The sequence below is a fragment of the Hypomesus transpacificus genome, unplaced genomic scaffold (assembly GCF_021917145.1).
Source record: "Hypomesus transpacificus isolate Combined female unplaced genomic scaffold, fHypTra1 scaffold_320, whole genome shotgun sequence".
NCBI lineage: Eukaryota > Metazoa > Chordata > Actinopteri > Osmeriformes > Osmeridae > Hypomesus > Hypomesus transpacificus.
Genome location: NW_025813848.1, coordinates 8663 through 36654, shown reverse-complemented (window position 1 = coordinate 36654; position 27992 = coordinate 8663). Strand labels below are relative to the sequence as shown.

General features: G+C 42.9%; 4 protein-coding genes across 7 annotated transcripts; 1 reads left to right on the top strand and 3 right to left on the bottom strand.

Moving 5' to 3' along the window:
- Positions 1–4: 4 nt before the first annotated feature.
- On the bottom strand, positions 5–7397 carry calm3a (calmodulin 3a (phosphorylase kinase, delta)). The gene is made up of 6 exons (XM_047016162.1): positions 7208–7397; positions 3045–3075; positions 2632–2775; positions 2291–2397; positions 1947–2082; positions 5–1768 (listed from the first exon to the last, which is right to left on the bottom strand). The coding sequence occupies exons 1-6, from the start codon at positions 7208–7210 to the stop codon at positions 1740–1742; spliced, it is 450 nt and encodes a 149-aa protein (XP_046872118.1). The 5' UTR covers positions 7211–7397; the 3' UTR covers positions 5–1739.
- Positions 7398–8228: 831 nt separating this feature from the next.
- On the bottom strand, positions 8229–10253 carry si:ch211-261a10.5 (potassium channel subfamily K member 13). Its single transcript, XM_047016160.1, has 2 exons — positions 9920–10253; positions 8229–9124 (listed from the first exon to the last, which is right to left on the bottom strand). The coding sequence occupies exons 1-2, from the start codon at positions 10251–10253 to the stop codon at positions 8229–8231; spliced, it is 1230 nt and encodes a 409-aa protein (XP_046872116.1).
- Positions 10254–13008: 2755 nt separating this feature from the next.
- si:ch211-195m9.3 (galaxin) lies at positions 13009–23539 on the bottom strand. Of its 4 annotated transcripts, XM_047016169.1 has the most exons (12): positions 23464–23533; positions 23313–23351; positions 21704–21743; positions 20976–21049; positions 20728–20862; positions 20198–20356; positions 19084–19257; positions 17530–18262; positions 17147–17220; positions 14871–15217; positions 14194–14262; positions 13009–14075 (listed from the first exon to the last, which is right to left on the bottom strand). In XM_047016169.1, the coding sequence occupies exons 1-8, from the start codon at positions 23495–23497 to the stop codon at positions 18177–18179; spliced, it is 741 nt and encodes a 246-aa protein (XP_046872125.1). In that variant the 5' UTR covers positions 23498–23533; the 3' UTR covers positions 13009–14075; positions 14194–14262; positions 14871–15217; positions 17147–17220; positions 17530–18176. The 4 variants fall into 4 exon arrangements, with proteins under 4 accessions (XP_046872125.1, XP_046872126.1, XP_046872124.1 ...); XM_047016170.1 differs by lacking the exons at positions 13009–14075; positions 14194–14262; positions 14871–15217 and having other exon boundaries at positions 17146–17220; XM_047016168.1 differs by lacking the exons at positions 13009–14075; positions 14194–14262; positions 14871–15217; positions 17147–17220; positions 17530–18262 and having other exon boundaries at positions 18488–19257.
- A 2257-nt stretch (positions 23540–25796) lies between these two features.
- Positions 25797–27748, top strand: gemin7 (gem (nuclear organelle) associated protein 7). The gene has a single exon (XM_047016161.1). It carries the CDS (start codon positions 25805–25807, stop codon positions 26189–26191), a length of 387 nt encoding a protein of 128 aa, XP_046872117.1. The 5' UTR covers positions 25797–25804; the 3' UTR covers positions 26192–27748.
- Positions 27749–27992: the final 244 nt, after the last annotated feature.

Here is a 27992-nt window from a genome sequence, read left to right as displayed (position 1 = left end):
CCACTTTTAAAGTCTGCTGAATTTATTGATTCATGAGAAACACAACACACATTTTCAGCTACTTTCAGAAGTTTACAGTCCCTAAGTCGCTCTTTCAAATCGCTCAATCAAGGGCAAAACCAGTCAAATTGAAAGCTTACGAGAAGCTAACCAGTGCAGAACCTTCACTAACAATACTGTGAAACCAAGTATAACCATCCCTTTAAAGACCCAGTTTAACTTGAGTCCTTTTAAATCTCCTACAGTGTTCTATGGAAACTGCTCACCCTCACCTGACAGATTAAGCTAATATCAATGTGAAAATGCTGTATATACTGTTAGCAAGCAGTGGAAACTCACAGACTATGGGTGAAACCACTGACCACAATGGGATACTGAAACACAATACTTTGACAGACAGACTGGTTCAGCTGCAAAAACATTTGGTATCTTTTTCTTTACAGTCTTTAAATATATTGTTTAATTACACTAAACTGCAAATATAAGTTAACTGTTTGTTGATAATATATACATATATATGTATATAGATTTCATTGTTTAATTTACTACAAGTTGTCTTGCAAGACTGTTGAGGCTTTTACAGTTTCATGGCACATCTTGAAACCAAGGAGAAAACATTATAGGTCCTATTACAGAATTGCCACAATAAGTAAAGCAACATTTTGCACTAACACTAATAATATTATTTGTGAACAAACGTAACTTATACATTTAATATCAGATGACATACCATTAAAAAGCACTGACATTTATGTTATATACTAGTATTAGGTATATCTGTTGAAAGCAGATTAAATATCTTTAGAGCAATGCTCTCAGGGTAGCCATAAATGGTCTCCTCAAACTGTAAGGTCTACCTGCTTCTTCCTGGGTGTGAGCTGCTTTCAAAATAAAAGTCCCCAAATACGACAAGCCGCCCCAGGGGAAAAAAACAGACAAGACAAAAATGTCATTATCAACACCTCCTTCCCCCTCACACACTCACCGCGGACACATCGCTCCAGGATGGTACAATGTTCTTCCAAGCACCAAAAAGGACTCAACCACAGAGACACTCCTCACCCCAGGATCCACCACCCTCAGTGACAAATATTTAACAAATACATAAGTTTCTATAGTTATGTATATCTCTCCAGTGTCTACAGAGCCTCCATCCTCCCCTGGGATCACAGCCCTCTCCTGGTGATTACAAATTGCCACAGAAGGTGTACATGCAAGTGGGACTTTGAACCCAAGTCCAAAATCAGCACGGTTTGTTGCGTGCGAGTGGCAATGTCAGATTGGCATTAAGGGGCGTGGAAACCCATTGGAGCAGATATCTTCTCTAAGCAGGGCAAAAGGAGACAGCACCCTCTCGTTCGTGGAGGACCGTGGTCACCGTCTCAACGATGGTGCTCTTCCCTCAAACTTCTGTCAGGATCGGATGAGTGAGATTATACCAGGGTCCAAGTCTGGATGGATGCGCCGCTTACGGCTTGATCCAGAAACTTGTCTAGAACTTCACCACATGCTGTGGTTATTCTATAAATAGACGACTCTGAAGTGTGGTGCGATAGTTTCTCCAATTCACATTCACAGATTATTTTTTTTAGTTTGTTTTTAAATATTTCTGGGGAGTGCATTTTCTTGGTTTCCATTCTTCAGTGGTTTAGATTTGAGTTTTCTTCTTAAAAGACAAGAGTTATCTTAGGAGGACAAGCAGTATAAGAGAGAAAGGTGTGAGAGCACACACTGCAGATTCACTTGGCCGTCATCATCTGGACAAACTCTGCAGGGAGGAACAAGAATTTCTGTCAGTTCCACAACCAACCACAAAGCATGATAGGTACACAGTGACATTATCCAAGAGGATTTAATTGAAACAGTGAGTTACAGAGACAGTAAGGAGAAAGAGGAGGAGGTGTGTGTGTGTGGGGGGGGGGGGGGGGGGCAGGAAAGCAGCTCACCCTCATAGTTGACCTGTCCGTCTCCGTCGATGTCGGCCTCTCTGATCATCTCGTCCACCTCCTCGTCTGTCAGCTTCTCCCCCAGGTTGGTCATCACGTGCCTCAGCTCGGCCGCGCTGATGTAGCCATTACCATCCTGGAAAGGGCAAAGGGTGTGGGGGGGTCGGTTTGTTTCCAGTCAGTCAAAATTCAATCATCAGGATTTCAACATCTACAGTGGTTCCCTGTGGTTGAGCCAAACCCTACAGCCACCCACCAGACCTGACTACAGAGCCGTCACATCCACCCAGCACCCCCTTCCTGGCTTCATCAAAGAAGAACTTCTGTGTTCCAAACAGACCTACCTTGTCAAAGACCCTGAAGGCTTCCCGAATTTCTTCCTCACTGTCAGTGTCCTTCATCTTCCTTGCCATCATGGTCAGGAACTCTGGGAAGTCGATCGTTCCATTGCCTGGAGACAGACAGGAGTGTTGATTAGGGCACGAGCCAGTCCAAAATAACTACACTGAGACTGACAGTGTAAAGAGGGGAACTGAAGTGGACTTTGGTTATGGTGACAAACACGTCCAGTCAACAGGGTTAGTTTGTGAGCGTTAGGTTCGACATGTATAATTGATCTTGTACAATATCAATAAGATAAACATCAGATGGGCTCACGCAGCAGATCATGAACACACACACTCACCATCAGCGTCCACCTCGTTGATCATGTCCTGCAGCTCGGCCTCTGTGGGGTTCTGACCCAGTGACCTCATGACTGTGCCCAGCTCCTTGGTGGTGATGGTGCCGTCCCCATCCTTATCAAACAGGGAGAACGCCTCCTTGAACTCTGCACGCACACGCACACACAATACAATGGGAAATATATCAAAGAATTGTGACGTTATGGTATGACATGTATTAAAAGGTTCACCATCACTTAGGCTTGATCCTAGAAACACAAAGGGTTTGCTTTGTTTTCATAAAACTAGCCTAGAAAGCCTAGCATATCACAAAGGGGGCGAATTTCAAGTCACCCTTAGTAACTTGCAGTGGTGTAGAGAAGAGATCTGTGATTGGATAAGTTGTATTTTTTCTGGGTTCAAGGTCTAGACTCACCAGCGATCTGCTCCTCGGTCAGTTGGTCAGCCTGGAGGAAGGAGAAGGTCAGTTAAGCACCTTTTACACAGCCTGTTCAAGGCATGAATGTCCCACCTTTATAACCCCTCCCAGTTCTGTATAAAAGGTACAAACACGGAACGTGGGGGGGGGGTCATTGTTGCACCGGCATCATTACAGTTGAGCACAGAGCCTAATGGACAGGAAGAGTGGGAACAGCAGGACCACACACACACACACACACAACGCTGATGTTGTGCCTCGGATTCCAAAACGCTGGCATTATGCTGCCTTGGTTTGAGTCAATGTTCACAAACAAATAAAGTCACCATCGACTCTGGGATCTCTGTTTTAAAAAAGCATTAGACAACAGCAAAAGGCAGTTGTTGCTAGATACTAATGAGGGCTCTACAGCCCAGGTTAGACTTAATCCAGTTCTAATTCAGTCCACCTGTCTGATGTTGTGTGTATCCCTATGAGTCTCGGTGTGGATTAATTTGTGTGTGGGGTCAATTCTCTGCATTACCAACGAGGTCTTATCGGGCCTGTGAGTCCATCCACAGTGTCACTTTGGGCTGAGGATGTGTGATGAGGGACAGGTATTAATACTCAGACACAGCCTGAAATACCCACCACGACTATTATTAGGGAGGCACGAACAGGGTCGCAAATGTAGCACACTCAGTTTAATCATCACCACTTAGTACCTCTCCCAATGTTGTCAGTGTGTGTGTGTTCTGTGTGTAGATGTTACAGAGTAGAATATTATCTTTGTTGAATTATTAAGGAATCTACGCCATTCTAGCGGTACGTTGGTTTGGTGTGACTTAGTGGGATTCACGTTGAATTTCCTCAAACTGACTTTGAATGATACTTACCAAACATGGTAAGTCTCACACAATGAGAATCTGAATAAACTACAGTACGATTCCTTGCATGTACAGATATTACAAATATTTATTTTGAGGGTGATGGTTTGTCGCCCCTAACATTATATTTTTGATACTTACACAGGAGTACGTTTTAATGTTGAACTAGTATGTTAACTTGCAAGTTATCTAGACTATGGTTACCTGACACAATTGCAGTAACACATCATTCGACCGTGTCATACTTTATTTCAGCAGTAAAGAAACCTGTGGTCCATTTGGTTGTCCATGACTTGTGGAAGCAACAGCAGGGTGGAGTTGTGGTAGTGACACATTACACGCAAACGCTTGTGTCTAATCATGAGTGTCATGTGTACTATGATGGGCATGACCTTGCTATCTTATCTGAGATAACAAAGGAATTGTAATCATGAAGAAGAGAGTTGAGCTGAAAAAAGGCCAGAGGAGAGAAAGGATGCCATATGCAGATGAGAGGAGGAACAGAGAGGAGAGAAAGGATGCAATATGGAGTCAGTTGGCTGAGCAGTTAGAGAATCGGGCTAGTAATCAGAAGGTTGCTGGTTCGATTCCCCGGCCGTGCAAAATGACGTTGTGTCCTTGGGCAAGGCACTTCACCCTGCTTGCCACGGGGAATGTCCCTGTACTTACTGTAAGTCGCTCTGGATAAGAGTGTCTGCTAAATGACTAAATTAAATGTAAACAATATGATGAGGACAGGATGAGAGGAAGTCAGGCTGAAGGGAAAGCCAGATGAGAGGAAGCAAGGAAAGTACAATGGAAACAAAGGATGCAGGATAAGAGAACAGGAAAAGATAGTGTCAGGAAGACAGGAGAGTAGTAAAGCATGGGTTGTAACAAACAGACTGCAAAACTATGCCTTCCAAATGGAGGGTAATGAAAGTGTGTAGGTCAGGGTTCTCCAATCATGGTCCTCGGGGGCCACTGCCCTGCATGTTTTAGATGTTTCCCTGCTCCAGCATACAATTTCAAATGAATGGGTGGTTATCAAGCTCTGTGGAAGCGGGGTAATGACCACTTATTTGAATCAGGTGTGCTAGAGCAGGAAAACATCTAAAACATAGCGGCCCTCGAGGACCAGGATTGGAGAACCCTGGTCTAGGAGTATAAAGCAGTATGTGTCTGAGTATTCCCAGGGGGGCTTCAGTGAAGATGCAGAGTGGCTGCTGACTAAACACACCAGACCCAAGTGGCCTGTGAGCAGGAACTAGACACATCAAATACACTACTGCAGCAACCTGGGGGCTGACCTGTTTAAATGTTACTGTTGTTTACACTTAAGTTAGAGATATATACTGACAGCTGCAACCTGTTTTACTTGGCAGATGACAAGATTTTTAAGAGATTTGGAATTGCATGTCTAATCCTTGGGTGCAGGCAGAAAACAAACAAGCAAGCAAGCATGCATTAATAATACAGATTTTAAAGCCAGTGCTTCACTGGGCTATTTGTCTCCATAAACAGCCATTTTGAAGGATCAAGGAGAGCACATGAGGACAAGGCCTTTTTAGAGTTTCTGCCCTAATTTGTACCTAAAGCATGCACTGACTGCGGACCTTGGTATCAGCCTACTACTGCACCAGACGTGATTTGGTTCAATGCGGGGAGAAGGGGATTGGGGCGAGGAAGAATGGGTGGCACCGAGATCCTTCACAAACAGCAGACTGCGGCTTGACACCGGTGGTGCAATACGCAACAGCCATCAACGCCTAGAGCAGGGGTGTCAAACTCATTTCGCATCGTGGGCCACATACGGCCTAGGGAGATGTCAAGTGGGCCGGACCATTAAAATTATACCATACTCTGCTATAAATAACCAAAATATCATGTCTTTCTTCTGTGTTATCTAGTTTAATTGATATAAAGACCATATCGTATAAAGTCCGTCCAACCGCTTTAACAAGTAATGATCTCTTCGGTGGTGTAGTTGGTTAAAGCGTTGTACGACTACATGTTGTTAATGCGAATCTGGGATCCCAAGTTCGCGCCCCAGTCCAGTGAATCTCGTACGATATTCTTTAACTTTTACTGTGAGAAAATGACATAATTCTAAAGGCCTACGGATGTATCACAACATTTTAATGTGTGAGCACTAATATCAGATCAAAATGAACACATGTAGCCTTAATTAAATATTGAATAACGTAGGGTAGTCTACCGTCGGAGACAACCACTACACCTCATTCAGCCAGTTTAAACGGCTGCTAGATGACGCTGTTCATTTTCAAAGCGCCGATAGTTCGGCTCTTTGGGCCGGCACAATCCGGAAGAAACCACCAAAGCTTTACAAGGCATCGTTCGCCCATCCCTAGTAGAGACCAAGGTATTAATTGATACCGTCTGCTGTTTTCAGTCTGTCTCAGTGATGCGGCTTGTCTTCTACTCTGATGGAAAGAGTGCGCCCCTTAGCGGATAATCCATGAATTGCAGCGAATTAAAAATATTAATTCCATGTCTTTTATGCATTTTTTCCACTTTCAAATTATCCTGCGGGCCTGATCGAACCTCCTTGGGGGCCGGTTCCGGCCCGCGGGCCGTATGTTTGACACCCCTGGCCTAGAGCCTCTGTGTTAAATTTGCGTGGCAACTCTGAAACTTAAAAAGTAAATTTGTAGCAACACGTTATGTAACCGCAAGCACGGCAACACACACTGGCTTGTGGTGCAGAGCTCTTGCGGTTTTCAAACCACGTTACGGGAGTTTGTCGTTGTGGTGGACGCTGGTTTGAATAAAAGACGTTTGATTTCATTTTTGTCTGATTAACAGTTTCAAATAAACATGTATAAAGCCAAGGAGCTGGTGCTCAAGTCGAAGCAGGTCGTTAGGGCGTATGGTTATTTTGACACAACGTAGCTGTCATGTTTTTACCACGCCTGTAACTGTTCACATGCTGGATCTAGTTAATTAACGACGTTCTCGTCGCACTAGATAACACGCGTGCATCACAATTTCGTTCGTAATCTATGGCTAGCTAGTTAGCTAAAAAACATACTACTTAGTCTCTTTCTGAAACTGAACAAAAATTTACCAATGGACTAGAACAACATTAGCTAAGTTAACTAGACAACCAGTTTTGTTACACCAGTCTATGCGCTCTTCCTGATGTTAGCTCAGCTAGCCAGGACCTAGAGCTAGCTAGTTAGAGCTATCGAACTAAACTTCTCGACAATACTACTACTAGCCTAGCACTACTATAACTCTGGTACTAGAATCGCTGTGTAGTGTTGGTGCTGATAGTCGTGGTTTACTACTCACCATTTTCCCGTTTAGTCTTCAACAAATTAGTTTTCTGCAATCACCGATAATCAATGCAACAATCGTTACCGACGTCCTGACAGATATATACAGTAATTGTTTCCAGTTGTCAGACCTTGCACTGAAGATGCCCCGTTACCAGCTTACTCTGCCAGTGAAGACTCGTTTGCACTACTAGATCACTCCGCGAAATGACATCATTAGCCCTGCTGTCAAACTTGACAACTGCACACCAACATGCGGCAGAATAGTGCGTCATTATAGCCGATATTGATTGCTGTACTCAATGTCCTGGTACTACCCACAAACAGTAGCATATCCAGTATGATATGAAATATATTTTATATCAAATATATAGATTTATTGACTTAGAAATGGAAGGAGCTTCAAGTGGCTCCATGTAATGTCGATCTCTAATGGTTTAGGAACGGAAAGACAGGTGGTTTGTAATTGGTTTACAGTAAACCGCTAGCATGGCATTGCCAGACCAGTTCGCCCAATATAAATCTAGACATATTTGTACCTTTAAATCATTTTTTTTCTGTTATAATGGAAGAAGTAAAAGGGAAAATATTGCATAATACTGCCCACTTCTAAAAAACATAGTGTAATATTTATTCTCAATCGCATTTAATATAATTTACAACAACAAAAAGTATTTAGGCTACACAGAACTGACTTGACACTAGAAAAGTGGTTGTAAGTGATATAGCGATTATTGAGCATGTATAATCAGTTTTATTGACCATGTATAATCAGTACAATCCAATAATTTTATATTGGAAGAAAAGATGAGACCTAATGCATCTGAACAAAATCCCCCCCAAAAATCTGAAAGCAGTCAAAGTATAGTCCATTCATTGCCAAGGTAATCTGCCATGTTGATTGTGTCATGCCCATTAACTAAATATAAATAAAATAAACATCCTTTACTCTCGAGAAGAAACCCTTCTTCCATTGGGTTTTAGTGAAATCCAATAGTCATATCATATTGAATCCCAGGTGCTTGGCATGTCAAGGCTTAACTACATGAATTATGTGCTTGCGTCATAACAGCAGTGGTGGTCTCTGTGGAGCCTACACCTCCACAGTACACTGTCTCAACCACAGCATTAGCACATCGACATTTAAACGTGGGATGTGGCAAGGAGCCCGCTGTGCGTTGGTCCCAGCTGTGATCAGTTGTCTGGGGATGCCGGTGGTTTGTGTGAGGCTGGGTGTGGTGAACAGAGGGGCAGGGACTGACAGGGCAGAGGAGAACCAGCAGTCCTGAAAAATCCTCCTGAGGGCCACCAGGACACGCACAGCCTCGTAGGAGGAGCAGCTGGCCCAGGGTCCAATTCAGCCCCTCCTTGATGATGACAGAGACAGTGTTAAAGAGGGAGTAGGTGCAGCAGACACCCAGCAACATCAGGAGACCATTGGCCAGCTGGTAGCCCCGGCTGTCCTCGTGGTGCTCCCTCTGCCCGCTCACCAGGTCCCCAAACCCCACCGTGCTAAATGCCACAAAGCAGAAATACAGCGATTCAAAGTAGCTCCACCCCTCCATGGTGGAGTAGAGCGTGGCAGCGCCACAGCTCACCACTAGAGTGGTGGCGAAGAGTATGAGAGTGACATGATACACGGACGGCCTCCATGTATCTCCATGTGGCCCCTCACTGGTGTCTCCGCTAGCTCCTCCCACAGCCTCTCCATCTTCAGCCTTCTTTGCAGCCTCCAGTGTTGGCCATCCAGCTCCGTGAGGCCTGCAGTGAGGCGTCCGTCTGCGGTGGCACCAATGCATGAGGAGGCCCAGCATGGTGATGACTCGTTCCAGGAAGAGGTTAAAGAAGAGGATGGCGGCCGAGCAGCCAACCAGACCGTAAAACACCAGGATGACCTTAGCCACGGTGGTGGAGGGGGCTGTCATGCCAAAACCTGGCCAGGGAGAGAGGTAAAGGGAGGATAAAGATTCATTCTACAACAGACAAAATATACTTACTTTCCAACCACATAAACTGCTGAATCCGACCATTCTTCTATGATTTCTTTACATGAAAATAAAATAACAGATTTAACATGAGTGGATGAGGAATCCAGTTGTGTTTGAGAGCACACTTAAACCTATCCACTTATTATGGGTCTGACATCATCTCAAGGAAGTGACAAGGAGGATTTGATGACATGTGAAATTAAAGTAGTTAAATCAATCAGACATTCACAGACAGATTGAATAAATAAGCAGATGGCTTGAGACAAATTAGTTTACTGCAAGTCTATTCGTCAGGCAGTCAAATGATAGGTATAGATCTAATAGATCAGGGATAGCATGATGCCAGGGGGCTTTACTGTCAAACACAAAGTTAATGTGCAACAGGTCTGTGTTTGATGTGTGAGTAGCTGTGAGTATCCAGGAGGCTCGATGCCTGGCTTCACAACGTAATAAGTGAGCATTCAGGGTTGGTAAATATCTAGCATGTTTGGAAAGGAAATTGACTATCTTCCAATGTCAACACCATTAGATTAGCCAGAAGTACAGAAAGTGATAGCTTGGAAAAATCTGAGAAGTGGTCCACTATATTTTTGTGATTTGTATGAAATAAACTGTATTGGTTTATCCTGGCATGTGAAATCTGAGTTTAAAATCGTAAGGAGAAATATTTGTGTGTCTCGTGGACCATGGTAACAACCCTCCATTCAATTGCAACTGTCGTCAACAGACTCATGACTCACCTATCGTGGAGACAACCGTGCCAACAAAGTAGAAGGACCCAGCAAAGTCCCAGCGATCTCTACGGGCGTCCATGCGGATGCCCGCTGCGTTGGCCTCCTCGTAGTCTTCCAGCAGGGCTCTCAGGTCCTCTAGGCTGATCCCATGGTCTTGTCCGAAGCCCTCCAGCCTTCCCTCCCAGCACTGCTGGGCAAACTGCTCCCCTGGCCTCTCCAGAGCTGAGAAGATGGCCGCCCCGGCCAGCATGTACAAGGTGATGAGAAACCCCAGCAGGATAAAACGAGATGAGTCTCTGTTCAGGCATACCGAGGGGCAGCCATGAGAAGGGTCCTTCATGGTTTCCAGCATAGATGGTGAGATTATCCTAGATGAGACCTGACTGTCCACATCATAGACGCTGGGAGATTAAAATGGTTCAGAGATTGACAAGATTCTGTACCAGCGGTGTTCTAAATGATTTGACGTTTTTTTCCAGTCAGCCAGCTGTGAAAAATGTCTTTATTGGCCCACTCGTGTAGAAAACACACGTACGGATAGAAGATCTGAAAGGTGTATCTATACACTCATACCATCTGAGAGGGTCCAACTCAAACTGAAGGAGTTCAATTAGTTTACAGATTGTCTACAATGAGGTCCTGCTCTTCCATTAAATGAGACTTCCCAGATCCCTGGTCCAGCACAGTTGTCTTCAGTGTACTATCCATCCCATGCTTCCATGCTCGCCTACTGTGAGGTCTACATAGTTGAGCTCCTTTGTATAGTTTTCATATGTCGGTTCTTAACAATTACATTTCCACTTCTCGGCATGTATACTAATCCATATCTTTACTCTGACCTCAAGAGGTGTTCCATCAGTGTCTGTAGAAGTCAGTGTCAGCGGGTGTGTTTGCATGTCCATGTGTGATCAGGTGTTTCTGTGTGTGCGCATGTGTGTGTGCATGTTTGTGTGTAAGTGCATGTGTGCATATGTGTGTGTAAACCCTCACTTGGCAGCTGTGAACATAATCATTCATCTGATAACATAGCAAACATCCTATGCCAAAGCAAGCTTTTACAACACAGTTAACAGAGGAGTTGAATCATGACACACACCTAGTTATGCCTCAGCGCAACAAACAGTTCGAGCCACAAAGTCATGCCACTTCTGTCACGGTTCACGCGGCATCTGAGTGCCGATCTGCGCTAACAGAATATTAGACGCCCCTGTTTTGCGTTGTTTTATTAGGATGGTTTTATAAGCTGAGCTGTCTCGGACCTCGTTGCGAAGTCTTATTATTTGTTTTGTTATCGACGGCCGTGTGGCGTTTGCCCTTTGTTCTGTATCTTGTTTATTTCTAAGTCAAGTTCTCTTTTATCCCAAAACGCAGACTCCTTGCATGCTTTATGACAACTTCAACCACTTCACTGAAGTGCTGTTCTTTGATGTCAGCTTTGCAAAGCCAAATATGTATTAGTTTCTTCCGGAGATACTTCATGTGGACAGTTTCCCACCATATTTTATGTTTGATAAAAAAAAAGTAAAAATACTGTTGACTGGAACTGATCCTCTGCTTTATACGAGTCTGCAGAGAAACAACAATCTGATTGGACGTGACATGAAAGCATTCGTAAATCAGGGAAGTAAGTATACTGCTCATAAAATACTTGTGATGTGAGTCATGGACAAAAATACATTTGTTGTTGGAAGAGTTTATTTGGATGAAGAACAGCCAGGACAGCACCACATTTCTTGAATGTTGACCCTCATGGTCGACGCCCACAGCCCACATGAGCTGACGCACATACAAAAGATCAGGATCAGACACAACCCCTAGATTACTTTTCTGTAAAACATACCGGGTTCCTATTTGGAGCTGCTCCCCTTCCACATCCTCCCAGAGGCAATCAAGTATGTTATATCAGCAGCTAAACACTATCCCACGCAATTCACTACCGTTTCAATGTTAATCCTCCAAAAATGTATCCAGTGTCAATTTCCTCTACATCCTGTTTTGACTTTTAAAGAGGATCTCTGTCATGGAGGATACAGGTGAGACCTAAGTGTGCTGTTCACTTCAGGAAGGGTTACGATTCAGTCTATTTTTTTCCTAACTCGTGGGTTAAATTGTCAGACGCAAATAGTTACATTTTCATTTCCAGTCAAATTATGCGGATTGCATCACAAAAAGGAAGTATGAAAGGAAGGAAGGAGGTAAAGATAGATTTAAAAGGGGCTACAATTAAAAGGGGCTACAGGTTTCTTTTGTCCTGGAAATATGGACTAGATACGTACACAATAACACCCAGACTGTCTGAGAATGGACTGTGTTTGATGGTAACATTTCCCTTTCACTGGATGCAAAGAACAAGACCACTTAAATACCTTGGGATGGTATTATTTATTCGTTGTTTTTCCTGTTCTGACTCATTATGTCCTTTTTGAACTAACACAAGTGTGGTAATGAGCGGATGATGCTCGCTGCCCGAGTGCCATGCCTGAACTAGCTCGCTCATAGTACATTAAAACTGGTAAGGTGTTCTCAAGACCTCAGGTGAAGAGGCACTGACAGACACTGGTAACTCCACCCACACAGTTCTCACACTAACAGTGCCTGGAGCATGATGAGCTTTTCTATTTTGTACCATCTGGCACCTGATTGGTTAAAGGGACAAGCCTAATTATTTCATAATTCCACCATTCCATTTAATCATCAGCAAGATACTGTTTGTCAAGTGACTGGACAGCAGCCATGATGTGTGTTCTGTTTCACCAGACCTGTCTATGTGTGAGGGTATGCCCTCTCTTGGAAGTCGCTTTGGATAAAAGTGTCTGCTAAATGAATACATGTAAATGTAGAAACTGGGACTTCTACAGACGTTTACAGGACTTCTAGGGACTAGGGAAACTATGGTTACCCTTGTTGTCTGGTTGTCCCACCCACTTAGGCAAAGAATTGTGTCAATTTACGGTAAAACTCTAAATCTGTGACAGAACTCTGTTGGCATGCTGCCTGCTCAGAAGTTAGAACAGCACCTGTTAAGCTACAGGTGAACTGGAATGGAATGACTCATCAAGATCATACACACAAGATAACACATTCTTTGTATCTCCATTAAACAAGGCTTTATTGTCTAGTGGCAATACAAGACAACCTATCTGGGTTATATTGTATATACTCACACATAGGTACATCTTACAATATATAGGCTATATAATAAAAGCACACCTTTGGCAACTTTCACAGTACTGGACGTGGAGTAATTTAATATTAATGTACAATACAGTGCGTCAAAAGAGAACATATAAAAACATACATACACTTGAGAGATAATAGATAAACTATTGTGTTCCCTGAATGATTGTAAACACCACCCAAACTTTTTTTCATGGGCAGGAACACCACAAAATATTTTAATTGACCTGAGGAGATGGAGAACTGACTGTTCAACTTAAATATGGTTCAATGTTGCAAATCATCTGATGACTTCTACTTCAAAACTGGCCAACTAGAGGATCCTGCAAAATGACCAGCAATATCAAACTTGTTTACATTCAACACCGTGACTTGTTTACTTTCTCATATAGCTTCCTGCAAATACAGTATATGATCCTAAATCATATACTGGGGGGGGGGGGGGGAGTAGCATACCTTTGCTGTATATATAAAAAAAACATAATTAGGATTCTCTAAACATACAGATTCCAGGGGTCTGTTCTATAAAGCCTGCTATGTATTTATGTGACTATGATCATTCCATTGGGGTGATTTAGATTGAGACATTTGTTAAGTAGCATTAGCCTAAACGTTTGATATCACAAACTACCTACCATATAATTAAAACATATGTGGGTTCGGGGCTTATCTTGTCATTTAACAAATGTAATTATTTATTTTTTTCATTACTTGGTGAAGTTGGCTGAAGGTCAGTGCTTGCCATTGCACCTGGAGAAGAGGAAGTGAATAGAGGAGAGATCATTGAGCTCAGAGAAGTATGTCTTATTTTGACTCCACATGTACATCTTCCCAATCAACAGACGAGAAGAGTCAGAGAGGCGCAAGTGAACTGGTGGAGAGTTAGTCATGACTCGAGCCTCTCCCATCCCGTTTATTTGAAGCATGTTCACCATTTCTACATAGCGATTGTTGTCCTTTGCTGACTTCACTGTCCCTAGGAACACTACACGCACACACATCACACAATGACACAAATTATTTGAAATGTGAAAACATAATACAAAATATAGATATACTCGACATAGGTAGAAGACACATTAATAAAAGTATTGCAAGGTTACCTTTTCCACAAAGCTCCAGACGAGGAAAGTCCACTAGCCTTACAAGTTGTATCCCAGTCAGTTGAGACCCTTAATAAAGTTGTTTGCATTGAACATTGTTTAGATGGATTACAGATGAACAGGACACATTACAGTAAGAGGGTGTTACAGCCACTGCACTTTTCAAGTTCCTCTCTCTTTTCACCCCCTGCTGGTTCCCCTGTCAGTGCCGGTCCTAGCACATTTGGTGCCCTAGGCAAGGTTTACCTACACCGCCCGACAGCGGGAGGGTTCATTTAACTGGAGGCACTGGGGATATTGTCGCCCCCCTCTTCATGCTGCCCTAGGCGGCTGCCTATGTCGCCTATAGGAAGGACCGGCACTGTCCCCTGTGTTTGTGTTCCTGTCCTGCCTGAATCCTTCACACCTGCCACCCATGAGCTCATCATCCTGCAGTAGACTTACTCAACCCCGGCTTTCCAAGCACAGCTTGTCAGATCATTGTCACTGCTACCATTGTATTATTCACATCTAGACCCCTCAAGTAGTTCTTGAACTCTTGCATTTTTTGTTCTTCCTTCTGTCTGCCTGCTACCAGCATGGCAGCCAACCCTCTGGTTCATCTATGTCTGAATGCTAAAGTCCATAGACAACAAACACAAGGCATGCTAAACCCAATGCTGAGATGGAACACTGACCTCTATGGTTATTTGCTCCAGTTTTCAGGCCGGATCTCTGTCTTGAGCACAATGGAAACAGGGACTCCGAAATGCATGACCACAGGGAGGTGTTGTAGTAGTGGTGTCCGCAGCAGGAAAGTCCTGGCTGGGCTTTGTAAGCAAGGGACCTGCCTTGGGAGGAGATGCAGCATTCCTGGGTGGAGTTAGATCGTTCCTTCAGCAGAAGACTCCCGCAGCATTGGGCCTTCTGTGGGTTCCAGCCCAAGACGGTGAGGTTATACAGAATGCCGTGACAGCACTTTAGTTGTAGGTCTGAGTAGTTGTAGTCCTTAGTTCCACAGCATGTGGTCCTGATAGTCTTGTGCCTGCAAAGATAGAACAGACTGCGGTCAAATGCATACTTCAGAAATGGTTTCAGGTGAGTAATTCATCTCACGCTATCAAGTTTTACAATGGATTTATTCGCTTTATTGTCCTGGTAGATGTGCAATAAGCACACCCAATGTAGCATGTGTCAGTACTTGAGCAGCTTTATGAGGTAAAAGCACTTAGCTTAAAGATTCCCAACAACACGACAATAAGACCTAGAACAGACCCTTTCTTGTGAGCAAATGGTGATTCAAACAAAAGCCCATGCGGCTATTTGTTGCTCTTTGTTTGCAAATGAACCAAATAGCGAGGTAAATACCTGACATATTGGGCCATTCCAATCAGAATCAAAATCATAACAGGGTTAGAGTTACAAACAGGAATTAGGGTGGTGCGCTACAAGCGCAACTCCCACGCTGTCATCCATGTTTACTGGATAGCCTTTAGAGCAAGCACATATTAGGGCACTTCAGACAAGAGTCCCTCCCTGTAATATGTCAGACTTCCTCAAAAAGGCACTCTGACATCACAAATGTCTTCAAAAGTCTTTAACCACTAGGGGTTAAACAAGCTGGGATTTACCACAATGTAATCAAAAAAACACTTTTGCATTGATCTGTCAGAATCAAGATCACGGTTGATTAAATAAGACGTGTGAGATTTGACCATAGAGGTTTACCCCAGCAAAGCGTTTAGTTACTCTTTAAAGGGATGGTTCACCACAACTCAACTTCCTAACTGTACCCGACAACCATATCACCGCGCACCATGCTTCATTCTGCTCAGTGATACTATCGTGTGGTAGAAAGCACATACGGATGTGTCCACATCCCAATACAATTTCACAATCCTAATATCTCTGACCTGTTGTTCATTTGGTTGACAACACTTACCTCACCTCTGCCATTGAATTTGTTATTATTTTGTATATTCCAGTATTTATTTACCATTGTGTGTATTATTTAATTGTCTTTTATGTTCAATCTGCTCCAAAAAAGAAAGAAGTTGCCACCTTTCAAACTAGTGTGATCCAGTGTTGAAATTATAATTTAGCCTACATACCACAGAATGTAATGGTAATGAATGGTAATAAATTATTAAGCGATATGAATAGTTGCATTTCACATTACACAAGGTGAATGTACTAGTTGTTCATACTTTCAGTTAATTATTCTCTGACTTTAAATATTATAATTAATGATGACAAAATGATATTATTAATCATAATGATCATGGTCATCCAAATGTATATTTATAATAATAGCACATTAGTTCATCACTTCACCCCTTTCTGATGAAATCTAACAGAAACCTCCAGTAACTGCTCTCCACCCTGAGTATGGGACCTTACCTCATATCCTGTTGAGGCAGACTGGAGGAATGGTCATGGCACAGAAACAGCCAGCAGACCAGACGGAAACATAACATTCTTAAGACAGGGAGTTTGCTTCGACACATTTACAGGCATGGATACTTAACCGAAGGCATGTTCAAATGTTTATCACATTATTGGAGGAGTGACCCACTTGCAAAAAGAGGAGACACAGTCTAGCAATGCCTAGTCTAGCAAGACATTTTAATTGGTCCTGTCTGTTTGTTTTTCATGCAAAAATGTACTTTGCTTTCCAGAATGTCTGAGGTTTTCCATTGCTAGACATTGCATCAGATTTACTCATCTGACTGGAGATGATTGACTGATTTTTTTTTTTTTTTAACAGGTTTTTTTCACATTGGTTCTTTGTCTAAGACCGACTCTCTGTTTTGTCTGTCTCCCTCTGTTTCGAAATGACATAATGACAATGGTGTTTAATTCTTGCCCTTACATTTTCCATGTCTCTGTGTCTCACTACCTATTTCTCTGCCTTTAAGTGCCTCTGTCTGTCTCTCTCTTACTCAAATAGTTATGAACAAAAAGACAAGCTCACTTGTGTCCATTGCAGCAGGTCTCAGATTGAGGATGGTTGTTGTCCTTTTCACAGATGTGATCTCCCTGGTTACCCTAACAGACAGAGAGACGTGCACCAGTCAGAGGGCAATCACGAGCATGCACACACACAGACCTGCACTCATTCACATAGACATGCTGGCCCCACACAGACACATACAAACAAACAAGCACATGCAACAACACACAAGCGCGTAACACAAGCCATAAACACACACAAAAAAAGAGAGAAAAATAGGATGTGACAGCACATGTATGAAAAATCACCAAATGTGACACTGCACTCATGCGCAGGCTAACACTCTCGTATTGTAAAAGAAAAGTAATCTCCCAGAAAGATAGAATAAGGCAACAAAGTCTTACCAACGTGGTTGGTCTGAGCAATGGCAGTCGAGTGCCCAGCACAAGTTACACGAAAGAATGGAAGTTCTCCGTCAAACACACACACACAGAGAACAGTGGCCACGCCAGATGAAATAGGCAGGGCGGGGCTTGATCGCAGCAGTTACTTTGAGGTCACAAATAGTGTATCCAAAGAACTTTCACCAGTTACGAAATGAAAGCAGAGTAGACTCAGTAACTACCTCAGACTGAATTCAGCCTTCGACCACTTCCCTCAGTTGAGAACCTTTACAAGCTTCACCTGTGTTCTGCCCCACTCGGCTGTACTGGATCTGCCCTGTTCTTCCCTGTGATCCCTACAAGATCTGGCTTCAAATCTGACCTTGGCCCTTTTTGCATGTGTTTCCCCCCTCTCCCTCTCTCTCTTTCCCTGCCTTTCATTTCACACATCATCAAAAAACTGTCCAGTAAAGCATGAAAACATTCCAACAATATATTTTCATAAAAGGATGCAATAGCCAGTAGCACTTACTCACTATATTTACATCTAGCCTCATTGTTGCAAATCCTGGAGATTACTACGTAAACTAGATTGTATGAATGCTTGTGCGATGACTGGAATGTATAGGGCCACGGTAAGTGTGTAAAGAGAGTGGTTAGGACAGAATTCAGCTGAAGATTTGATTTACCTGAGTCAGCTCTGTATTTCTGGATACATCATTAGGTTCACAGGTTTCCAGTTTAGCATCAAGTCCTACGGGGTGGTTCCATATAAACATTTATAAATAAACCCTAATAATTCTATATGAACAGCTACTGCAAACAATATATAATATCTTAAAAGTGAATACCTAAAATGCATAATATATTAAACCTAGATTTTATTGTGAGGGGGGGGGGGGGGGGGACCAAGAGGGGAGGACCAAGAATGAGGGAGATTACATATCACTTCTGTAAAAAAATTCCCAACTGTAATCTTAGACACTATCCCAAACCTCCTTCATGTGCCAACAGTCAACACTTAAAAATAGCATTACAAATTACCCTGACGTAATGGTGAGCTTTGAAAGATCAGGATTGTAATTTCATTTTCAGGAATGTTTTTGAATTAAAGCAAGTATTGTGGTTTGTGAACAAATAAAGGATCAAATCAGTCTGTCTAAATATTTTGACCTGGTTGTACAGTAGAAATAATATAGTCTATATAACTGAATCTCTCCGGTCCATTCTGGGGTCTGGGTTTGTTTCTGCTATCCTGCAGGTCATGTGACATGGCAGCTGCATTTGGTGTGTTAATACAGTTTGATGAGCTAGCTTGCTAGTCAGGCTTCTTAGCTTAAAAAAAAACTTGTACGTATTGACAATTGACATTTGTCCTATTAATTGCAGTTTGTAAAATAATATTTAAATATATATAAAAATCATAATAATACATGTTTACACTGCATTATGATATCTCCACACCGCATAATGGCACTGATCTTTAAGGGGCCGTGGCTAACAGATCAACATTACTGTTACAGATTGACATCTTTGAACAGCCTTTGGTGACATAATCTGTGTGTGTGCGCCAACCTGCAGTGGACTGGATTTTCAGTTCATGTAGGGACACCACCTTCAAGTTGTTGGTGCAACACTGTGTTTTGGGGTCGTATTGATCATAGCTGCAGCATAGATTCTGATCATTAATTTTGTTCAGTATCTTTTGTTCAGGGCCGCAGCACAACTGTTTCTCTGCGTCCCAGGACTCTGTGGAAAGATGAAAGAAAATGAATTTGTGCAAGGGTGAGCATCAATTGATGCTCAGAACCACTAAGAAAATGGGAAAAATTGGAAAAATGGGAATGTTGACGTATTCAGAGCAGAACATCAAAGCAAGGCAGTGGCATCCTGTGGCATTTCCCCAGACAGTCTCTATCCAGTTTGAACCTGTCAGCTGCTAGTCATCCAGCTGCCTTTGGTATTGTATGACATATTATAATATCGATATATAAGTTAGCTTGTCAGTCAGACAAGTCAACATTTTTGTCTGCTTTTTGGTAACACTTCATTTGGATGGTCCATCTGTTGACACACTATAGGTTATCATTAACTACTCAGTAGCATGTCAACAATGTATCAGTTTACATTCAACAAAACTGTTATAACAGATATGTAGTTATGCATTCAACTAACTGTCTGTAGACTATCAGGTGCATTTCAAGTGTTGATCTACAAATTTGACTGAAAGTGTCTGCTGACGTTCAAAGCTTGTATTCAACAGGTCATAAACCAATATTCATCTAACTGTCTGTAGTGTGTGTGTTGCGTTTTGATAGTCCGTCTGGCACATTATAAGCTGTAAGTAGCTACTCTGTATCATGTCAACAATGTCAGTTGACATTTAACACAGTTTCAACATACAGTTAGTTGAATGCATAACTACATATCTGTTGAAACAGTTTTGTTGAATGTAAACTGATACATTGTTGACATGCTACTGAGTAGTTAATGATAACATTTAGTGTGTCAACAGATGGACCATCCAAATGAAGTGTACAGATTTACAGATTTGTAGAACTAGTTTGTTTAAACCTCTCTGTACTGGTGCCAGACTAATATGCAAGGGACCCTGGTTAATGCAGATGTAGATGTTGGTGTCATCTACATACAGTATGTCTGTACGGGTGTTACCTTGCAGTAGACTAACCTGTGCCGCAAGTACGGGGCTCCACATCCAAGGTGTCGTTGCAAGTCTCGTTCCGTTTGTCAAATCGAACGACTCCGCAGCATTTGCTGTGTACAGTCATTCTGTCCAGCAGTTTCCTCTCTTTACCGCAGCACAGCTGGGTGTGTTGGTCCCACAGCTCTGCATGGGGATGACAAGGCGGACTGTTGACTCACTGCAGCTCCATTGATGCAAAGAACCCTAAGGGTTGCTGATATCAGTTGACATGACAGACAAGCTATTCGGTGCCAACACCAGGGTCATTGGTTGACCTATGACAGTCTTGCACATTGCTCTATCACACACATCAATGTCAGTATAGTATGTTTAAATGTCATCATAAGTTAACTATAAACCCTGGGCTTCAAAAGCTTGTTGCACAAAACAAGTAGCATTGGTACCAAACCTTTCATTAAATAACTAGATGTGGAAATATTGACTGCTGTGGGGGGGTTATTTACAGAACTTTCTAAGATCCAGGTAATGTGTTCTCTGCTGGGTGACTTGCGGACCTGAACCACAGCAGTCGACTTGACCCTTAGGCTTGATGTGCACCCTGCCATTGCAACAATGTTCGTTGAGAGGGTTGTAGGCTTGGTCCCGACAGCACTGCGATGCACCCTGGCTCAACCCAAAAGTTAAGTGCCCTGTAAATAGAAGGTATCGTGTTACATAGTACACAGAACAGCTACCTACAGTAATGTATACACACGCACTGCCAAAAAGTTCATAGCATCTGCCCACATTCTGTACAGCGTACCTTCACAACAGGTGGCATTGTTGGGGTGGAAAAACTGTCCAAAGCCACATTCCAGGTGCAGATTCTCACAGTGCCTGAAATAAACAGTTGGCTTGAATTATACAGTTTCACACCTTTCTCATATTTTAGACGTAAAACATGCCAGTGATAACAATCGATGTCAGGGTTATGTAGGCTTACTTTACAGCTTCGGAAGTTAAGTGAGATGGGTTTTGTATGTTTTGTCAATGAACATTTTCATTTCACTACCCAAGTTAAGCAGTTTCCCACTTCCGCTTCTGGTCTTGCAGAGGAGGAAGGTATGAAGGGAGGGATAGAGGAATAGGGTGGGAGGGAGGTATGGAGGGAGGGAGGAAGAGGGGGGGCGGAGGAAGGAAGGTATGAAGGGAGGGAGAGAGGAATGGAGGGAGGGATAGAGGAAGAGGGGGGGCGGAGGAAGGAATGGAGGGAGAGAGGAAGGTGGGTGGAGGAAGGTATGGAGGGAGGGAGAGAGGAAGAGGGTGGGCGGAAGAAGGAATGCGAGATGGGTGATAGTCTGGGTCCAGGGCAGGAAGAAATTATGGACAGGATGACATCCTTTACCCAACTTGGCCCCACATCCACGTAGGGGAATTTTATCACTTGATGTTTCTTACATCTCCTGTCCAATCAGTTGAGGCAAAATAAACACACACCAATAAATGAGTAGAAGCATTCCGTCTGGTCTTATTTATGCCTAGTATTATTACCTGGGATTGTCATGGACATCAAGCTGAAACATATTCTGTTCTGTGGGCAAAACATAGATCTTTTTTTTTCACATAGAAATGTTTTTTATGAAACACAAAATACTTTGTGCATAACTATCATTTAAGTGTGAGTGCATGGTATCCCAGTTAACTTATTAAATATGGAAGAGGAAGACCGGCCTGCCTTGCAACAATCGTGTAACAACAAGTGTCATGACCTCAGCCCAACCCTCACTGCAGCATGAATGAAAACCATTATTGAAAACCTTTATTGCCTCGAGGGGAATTTGTTCTGCACCAAGAGCTTGAAAACAGAGATACATTCAACACCGCAGACAGGATAGTACAGTGGTACCACAGCATCACCTATCTGGCCTCACTCACATGATCAAAAGGGTGTGATGGGTGTTGGTTGGGGACAGTATTTGCCAGCTGTGGTATTGACTGGCAGGAACTGCTGGAGCTGCCTAATTACTGCCAGTTACTGTACTGTACGTTTTTGTTTTGTTTCAACTTAAGTTTTGCTCACTAAATGCCCAACCTTGGCTTAACCTATCCCTGGTTGTGCATTTCTTGGGTCATACGAGGTCAAAGCCAAATTAAGCTTCCTGGTCACCACAGTATTTAATCTCAACCATGGAATAAGTTCGTTTTGTAGCGGGGGGCAATGTCAAAAAATCATTGAAACATCCCCACTAATAAATAGCTGCAGAGCATAGGGGGTTTTAGCATATAGGGCAATAAAAAAGGTTTCCCTCCCAACACCAATGTTCAAATTAAACATATACCCTTGATATGTCATTTGGAATGACAGTAGAAATGTTGTTTTCAACTGCCTCAGTCTCTGGCTCTACAATAGTGATGCAAAGTCATCCCAACAGTGGCTGACTTGTGTTAGAGGTCTTGGGGAGACGCAACAAAACACAACCCTGTTGATCTGAAGTAATCAACTAAAGAGTATCAGCAGTAAAATCCAGGGTAGGCTGTTTGAATCAGACTCCACTTTAAGGATCAGTCTGATCAGATAAAGAAAAACCACAGAAAGGTTACCAGTCTGTGGCATATTAGTCCTTATGCACTGCATGCAAAAAGTATATGAACTCCCTCCAGTAAATAATGAGTAAACTGCTAAACCATATTATTCCATGCAGGTCCCCCTGAACACCTATTCAAGATGACCATAATGCACTGTTGTACTGTGCTCGACTGTACTTTTTTTAACCATACTTAAATTTATAAAGCTTCCTCTCTACCATTTGGAACCTGCCTGCCTCCCTCCATCCCTTCTTCCTTGTCTCCATCTACACTCCCGAGACCAGCATGACCACATCAAAAACAACAAAGCTCTGTGATAACCAGTAAACATTATATACCACATAACTTGCATTTACAAACCGCACACAGAGTGTTTATACATACAGCACAAAACCATGAGAAATTAGGAGGCTGCCTGTACCAGGAGTTAACACTGACTACACATGCCCTGCGGAGACACATTGCTGCCAACCTGCAATCTCTGACTAACATTTACAGAAACTGATGCAAACATCAGGCACCAATCTCTGCTGCACACAAGGTCTTATCGTAAACAGTTGCTGATGGATCTTACCAGCTGTGCTGCAACGCTGAAGAACCAGGAACAGTATAACTGCAATACAAAAAAAAGAAAACAAGGACCATGTTGGAAGGGAATGAATGAAAGAGTAAATACTATGAGGGAAATAATCTTCCAAAGGTATTGAAAAAGGATTGTCCCATACCTAACATACATGACATCACATTCCACTGTTTCATTGTGAACCCTTCAGAGTAGTCCCACAGTTTATGCAAACAGAGAGAGATTTCAAGATTTCAGGGCAATATAACATTTTAGGGCCACAAAGCCCCACCTTCTATCTCTGATGCTGGCCTCGAGGAATACGTCGTTTTTTAGAGCCAAATATGAGTCATGTCTCTACAGTACTGTTGATCGTGGGTCAAGAGTTGATGAGGGTGTCGTCATTCCTCTGTATGTGTGAGTGTGTGCGTGTGTGCGTGTGTGTGTGGGAGAAAGGTGGGTGTATCCTTTTCAGATTTCCTCACTAGACTGAAAGACTGGGGCTGAAGCCACACATCAGTGTGTGCCTGCCAAGTGAAGTTAAGTGAAGTTTAACTTGTCATTATCTGTTTTATCTTGAGTTCGACACTTACTTCACACTCACCACCAGTGGTAGGCTATTATATTTCAACCTAATCTAGTTCTTCAGTAGGTGTCAGCTTGTCAACCACATCATCCCTGGTCCCCCTGAACACCTCTTTAGGATGATCATGTGGCCTTGATCCATGGGCTAATTCTTTTCTATTGTTGCATTCCATTTTCCGTGTCCCTTGTCTATTTTTGTATTTTTCTTATGTCTATGAGTTTGAAAACCAGTTGGGACACAACACCGGATCTGGCCCGTGGGCCGCTAATTGGGGATGAAGTATGAAAAGTACGCTGAAAGCAGAAGCGGACTGGCCATCTGGAGCACCGGGAGAATTCCCGTTGGGCCGAGACACTTCTGGGCCGGAGGGCCGCTTGCCTTATCATTTTTTTAACCTCTAATAAAATGTCGGCAGCAGATTAAGCGACACTGTTGGCCGGCCCCCCTTTCCCCAAGGCCGGTTGGTCTATTCCAAATGAGCGTCTGTGCAGCCCTTTCCCCGCCCCGTTTGTATCAGTGAACAGGAATGCTACTCTACTTGGTCTTCTGCATTTGACCACAGGTTCTCATCCTCATCACATCTTATGTCATCTGGGGCAATACACCTTGGAAAGAATCTTCTGGCATGCCTGATCCATCCCTAGCCATCTTCTGCTGATGTGTCCAGGCATCCAGCATTCATTGCGTCCAGGAGGGACCTTTGTTTATGTGGATGGTGGTCATAAACCTTACACTTCCATGAGGAAAATAATCATTCTATGGGTTTGAGCAATGGAGAGTAGGATGGGAGGAAAAAAGACACCATTCTGGGATGGGCTGCAAACCACTCGGTGACTGCATGGGAGTGGTGAAATGCCACATTGTCCCATACAATTACAAATGTTGGCTGGTTTCTTCTCTCTGCATCCCTTTCCTCACCTAGCACAACCCTTCCATAGAGATCAAGCAGGAATGCAAGGAGACGCTCAGTGTTGTATGGCCCAATTAGTGGTTTGTGTAATAGCATTCCATCAGTGGATATTGCTGCGCACATTGTGATGTTGGTACCCCTCTGGCCCGGGACATCCACTGTGGCTCTCTTCCCAATCACATTCCTTCCTCTCGCCATGTTTTGGGCAAGTTGAAACCCACCTCATCCACAGAGATGAAAATGTGGGGTGTTTGCATGCCTTCAATCTCCATGACTCTTTAAAATAAATCCACAAGGCATCTTAAGAGATAGGCTAATACAGTAAAAACTTTTTCTATGGCTTTGCTATTGACAAGTTCATGAGCCGTTTCCGCTCTACTTCCTACTCCCCTATATGCAATCCACTTCCGTTCTGGCGGGCTGGGTTTGTTTTGCTAGCTAGATCCATTGTGCCGACAAAGCACTGATATCGCAGTGACAAAGAGGATATAACATTTACAACATGAAGAAAAGTGGTTTGGGAACGACATGTTCCGTACGTCACGTGACTTTACTGTTTACGACGCCATTTTGTCAGTATAGCAGTGGCAAAAATGAACTGCTCTGACAGCTTCCTATGTAGCCCACTGCAATGGGGGGATTCTCTTTACACGAGGCTGAAGGAGAATGGTTAAGCATCGTTGTCTCTGATACACACTCCAGCACAGAAGAGGGCGGTAAAGCACCAATAACGTAACATGCCAACCGCCATTAAACACCGATGATTTCCATAAAAACGGAAAGAAGAAGAACTAAAGGAACTGTAGCAAGCGACGTTTGGTAAGGTGGAGAAGTTGAAAACGTGTAGGCTATTTTATGTTAATGTTGTAATTGAGTAAATTGAGCTATTGTTAGATCCCAACTTGTCTAACAATGTATGTGCATTATTGTGTCTGTGACTGTCAGTTCCGTATTTGTGATCTGATCTTCGTGATCTTAATTGTTTGTTTGTGCTTCCAGAGAAACATTATGAGAACTCCGGTATCTGTGCTCCGCTTGCCTCGAGGCCCGGATCCGAACAGCTGCGGTTTTGATCGTAGCTCCCCAAGATTTATTGCCCTTTGCCAAACCACAATCTCCGCTTCTACGGGATGTGTGATAGACTCCGTTCATTTCCAACAAGAGCAGCGTGTGCGATCTGAAATGAGAGAGAACTTCATGAGAACGCTCATAGCTATGACCAACAGACAAGTAGAGTTCCACATGTACGAAAAAGTTAAAGTTAAGGCCAAGTTTGGAGCCTCGGACATTGATGTGCTAAATTTTCAGGTTTCTGAGTTGCATACTCCTATAGGAGTACAGAAAGAAGCGCTCCTCAGATGCCAAGACGTAATCTCTTACTCGTTTGATGTTTGATAGAAAAATGAAATTGATTTCCCGTTTGGCGGGTTTTCAGACTGCAATTTGTTGGGCAGATGAGTTTTGGGCTGAGACGTATTTTAATAGTTTGTTTTCAACTTTTCTTTATGTACTTCCGTTCAGATTTATTTTGCCAAGCAGTTAAACCACCACTAGAGGGAGTGCAAATATAGTTTTTGTTCATAGGTTGCCACTTTTGTTTTGCCTTTACCAAGTCCTTTGGGTTATGTTTCACGCTGTACTAAAAATAACACTCTATTAAATGTAAATAAGCACTTACAAGCACAATATTAGTTTTGAATAAATTTGTCACTTGCTTAAATCAGCCTGTAAGATTTAACTTAGGACGTCTGATAAACTGAACTACCAGTGGTAGGCCCATATGTTGAGATTCCGATTGGGCTGCGGGACCAGAGTTCAGGAGTCAAAGTGTCCCCCCACTACACACACCCATCCATACCAAACATGCAGTTCTGAGGGAGGCTGGTACAAGGGTCCTTAGCAGGCCTTGTCACTCGATTTTCTCTGCTTGCTCCATCTCCCTGAGTCAGTTATTATATATCTAAAGTTGCCCAAATACAGATGAGTAAATATTGTCTTCTCAGTAATGGAAGTAAAAGTAAACAGAAAATCTGAATGTGACTCCATTTAAGGTCTGGAGTTGGTCACATCTCCCTGAGTGCATATATAGGACTTATGGATTTGTCATTATTATGAAACAAATTTATCATGGGCTACACAGCAGTATTTTAATCTGCCTAAAAGGTGTGTTTGTGCATTTCCAGTAAATCATTTTATTGGAATACCATTAGGCGGGTCTTGGTTATCCTGACCACTCTGTTGAGGCACAGACAATCATCAATGAAAAGAGTAAGTGTGACTCATCCCCATGGGCACACACACACACACAGTGAAACCCTATGACGTCATCGACCCTCTGTGATTCAATCAGGAAGTCCTCAAGGACGACCAATGTTAATTTTGTATTCGCTCTCGGGCAACTGTGATTGGCCTGCCTGCAGCAGCCAGCTACTCCGTTGCGCACACACACACACTAACAGGCGCTTGTTCGTTTGAAAGATCAAGGATGAAATGCACAAGTCATCTGAATGTTAAGTCTGGTTGCAGTGATTTATTCGTCTTGTTGTGAGAGGTTTCAGCTGCGCGTGTGCCTGAGAGGATCTTAGTTTGTGTCTGTCTGTGTTTGTTGTTGTTTGTTGAATGATCATTTTATGAGGCTTCCCAAGTCAATTTGTGGGGAGTTTAATGTGAACCGTGACTGTGGAGAGAACCGCTGGGGGAGAGATCTATGTTTGGATGTGCTTATGTATCACTATCAGTAGATCAGCTGATATTATTTATTATCTTCCTTATTATCTGTTTGTGTATTATCTTATTATTCATTCATATACACATATGCATTTCTACTGTAACCTATGTAGTGTTCTGATGACAATCGTGGGTCTATACGCAGGTCAAATATGTTATCATTGTTTTTCCTCTATACTATAAATTCTGTCCTGTGACCTTCATGCCTCAGAGGGACTTTGCTAATACCGTTGTGTTTCTGAGATGGTCATTTTTTTGGTTGATGTGTTTGTTGAACACTCTCCAATCAGCTGGTTGTCTCATACTTGCTAATACCCAGAACCTAAACTGATGGTCACTTTGTTCTAGTGGAGACAGAACTTTCTTCCACAGAGCATAGGGGCACCCTGTCTCTCCGCTACCCACTCTCTCTGCTGCTCTCTCCTGGAACTCTGCTTCACCCTCACTCCAGTGGAAAATATCCTTGTGT

Excerpts from the sequence above, each read along its gene's own strand:
- si:ch211-261a10.5 (XM_047016160.1), bottom strand. The coding sequence starts at position 10,253 with ATGAAGGACCCTTCTCATGGCTGCCCCTCGGTATGCCTGAACAGAGAC. Across the intron at positions 9,125-9,919 it reads CACGGTTGTCTCCACGATAG|GTTTTGGCATGACAGCCCCC; the intron begins GTGAGTCATGAG and ends CTCCCTGGCCAG.
- si:ch211-195m9.3 (XM_047016168.1), bottom strand. The coding sequence starts at position 23,497 with ATGAAACAGTGGAATGTGATGTCATGTATGTTAG. Across the intron at positions 20,357-20,727 it reads AGTCGACTGCTGTGGTTCAG|AGCTGTGGGACCAACACACC; the intron begins GTCCGCAAGTCA and ends ATCCCCATGCAG. Across the intron at positions 19,258-20,197 it reads GCCCCGTACTTGCGGCACAG|AGTCCTGGGACGCAGAGAAA; the intron begins GTTAGTCTACTG and ends ATCTTTCCACAG.
- calm3a (XM_047016162.1), bottom strand. Across the intron at positions 2,083-2,290 it reads CCTTCAGGGTCTTTGACAAG|GATGGTAATGGCTACATCAG; the intron begins GTAGGTCTGTTT and ends TGCCCTTTCCAG. Across the intron at positions 1,769-1,946 it reads CGGACAGGTCAACTATGAGG|AGTTTGTCCAGATGATGACG; the intron begins GTGAGCTGCTTT and ends TCCTCCCTGCAG.
- gemin7 (XM_047016161.1), top strand. The coding sequence starts at position 25,805 with ATGAGAACTCCGGTATCTGTGCTCCGCTTGCCTCGAGGCCCGGATCCG.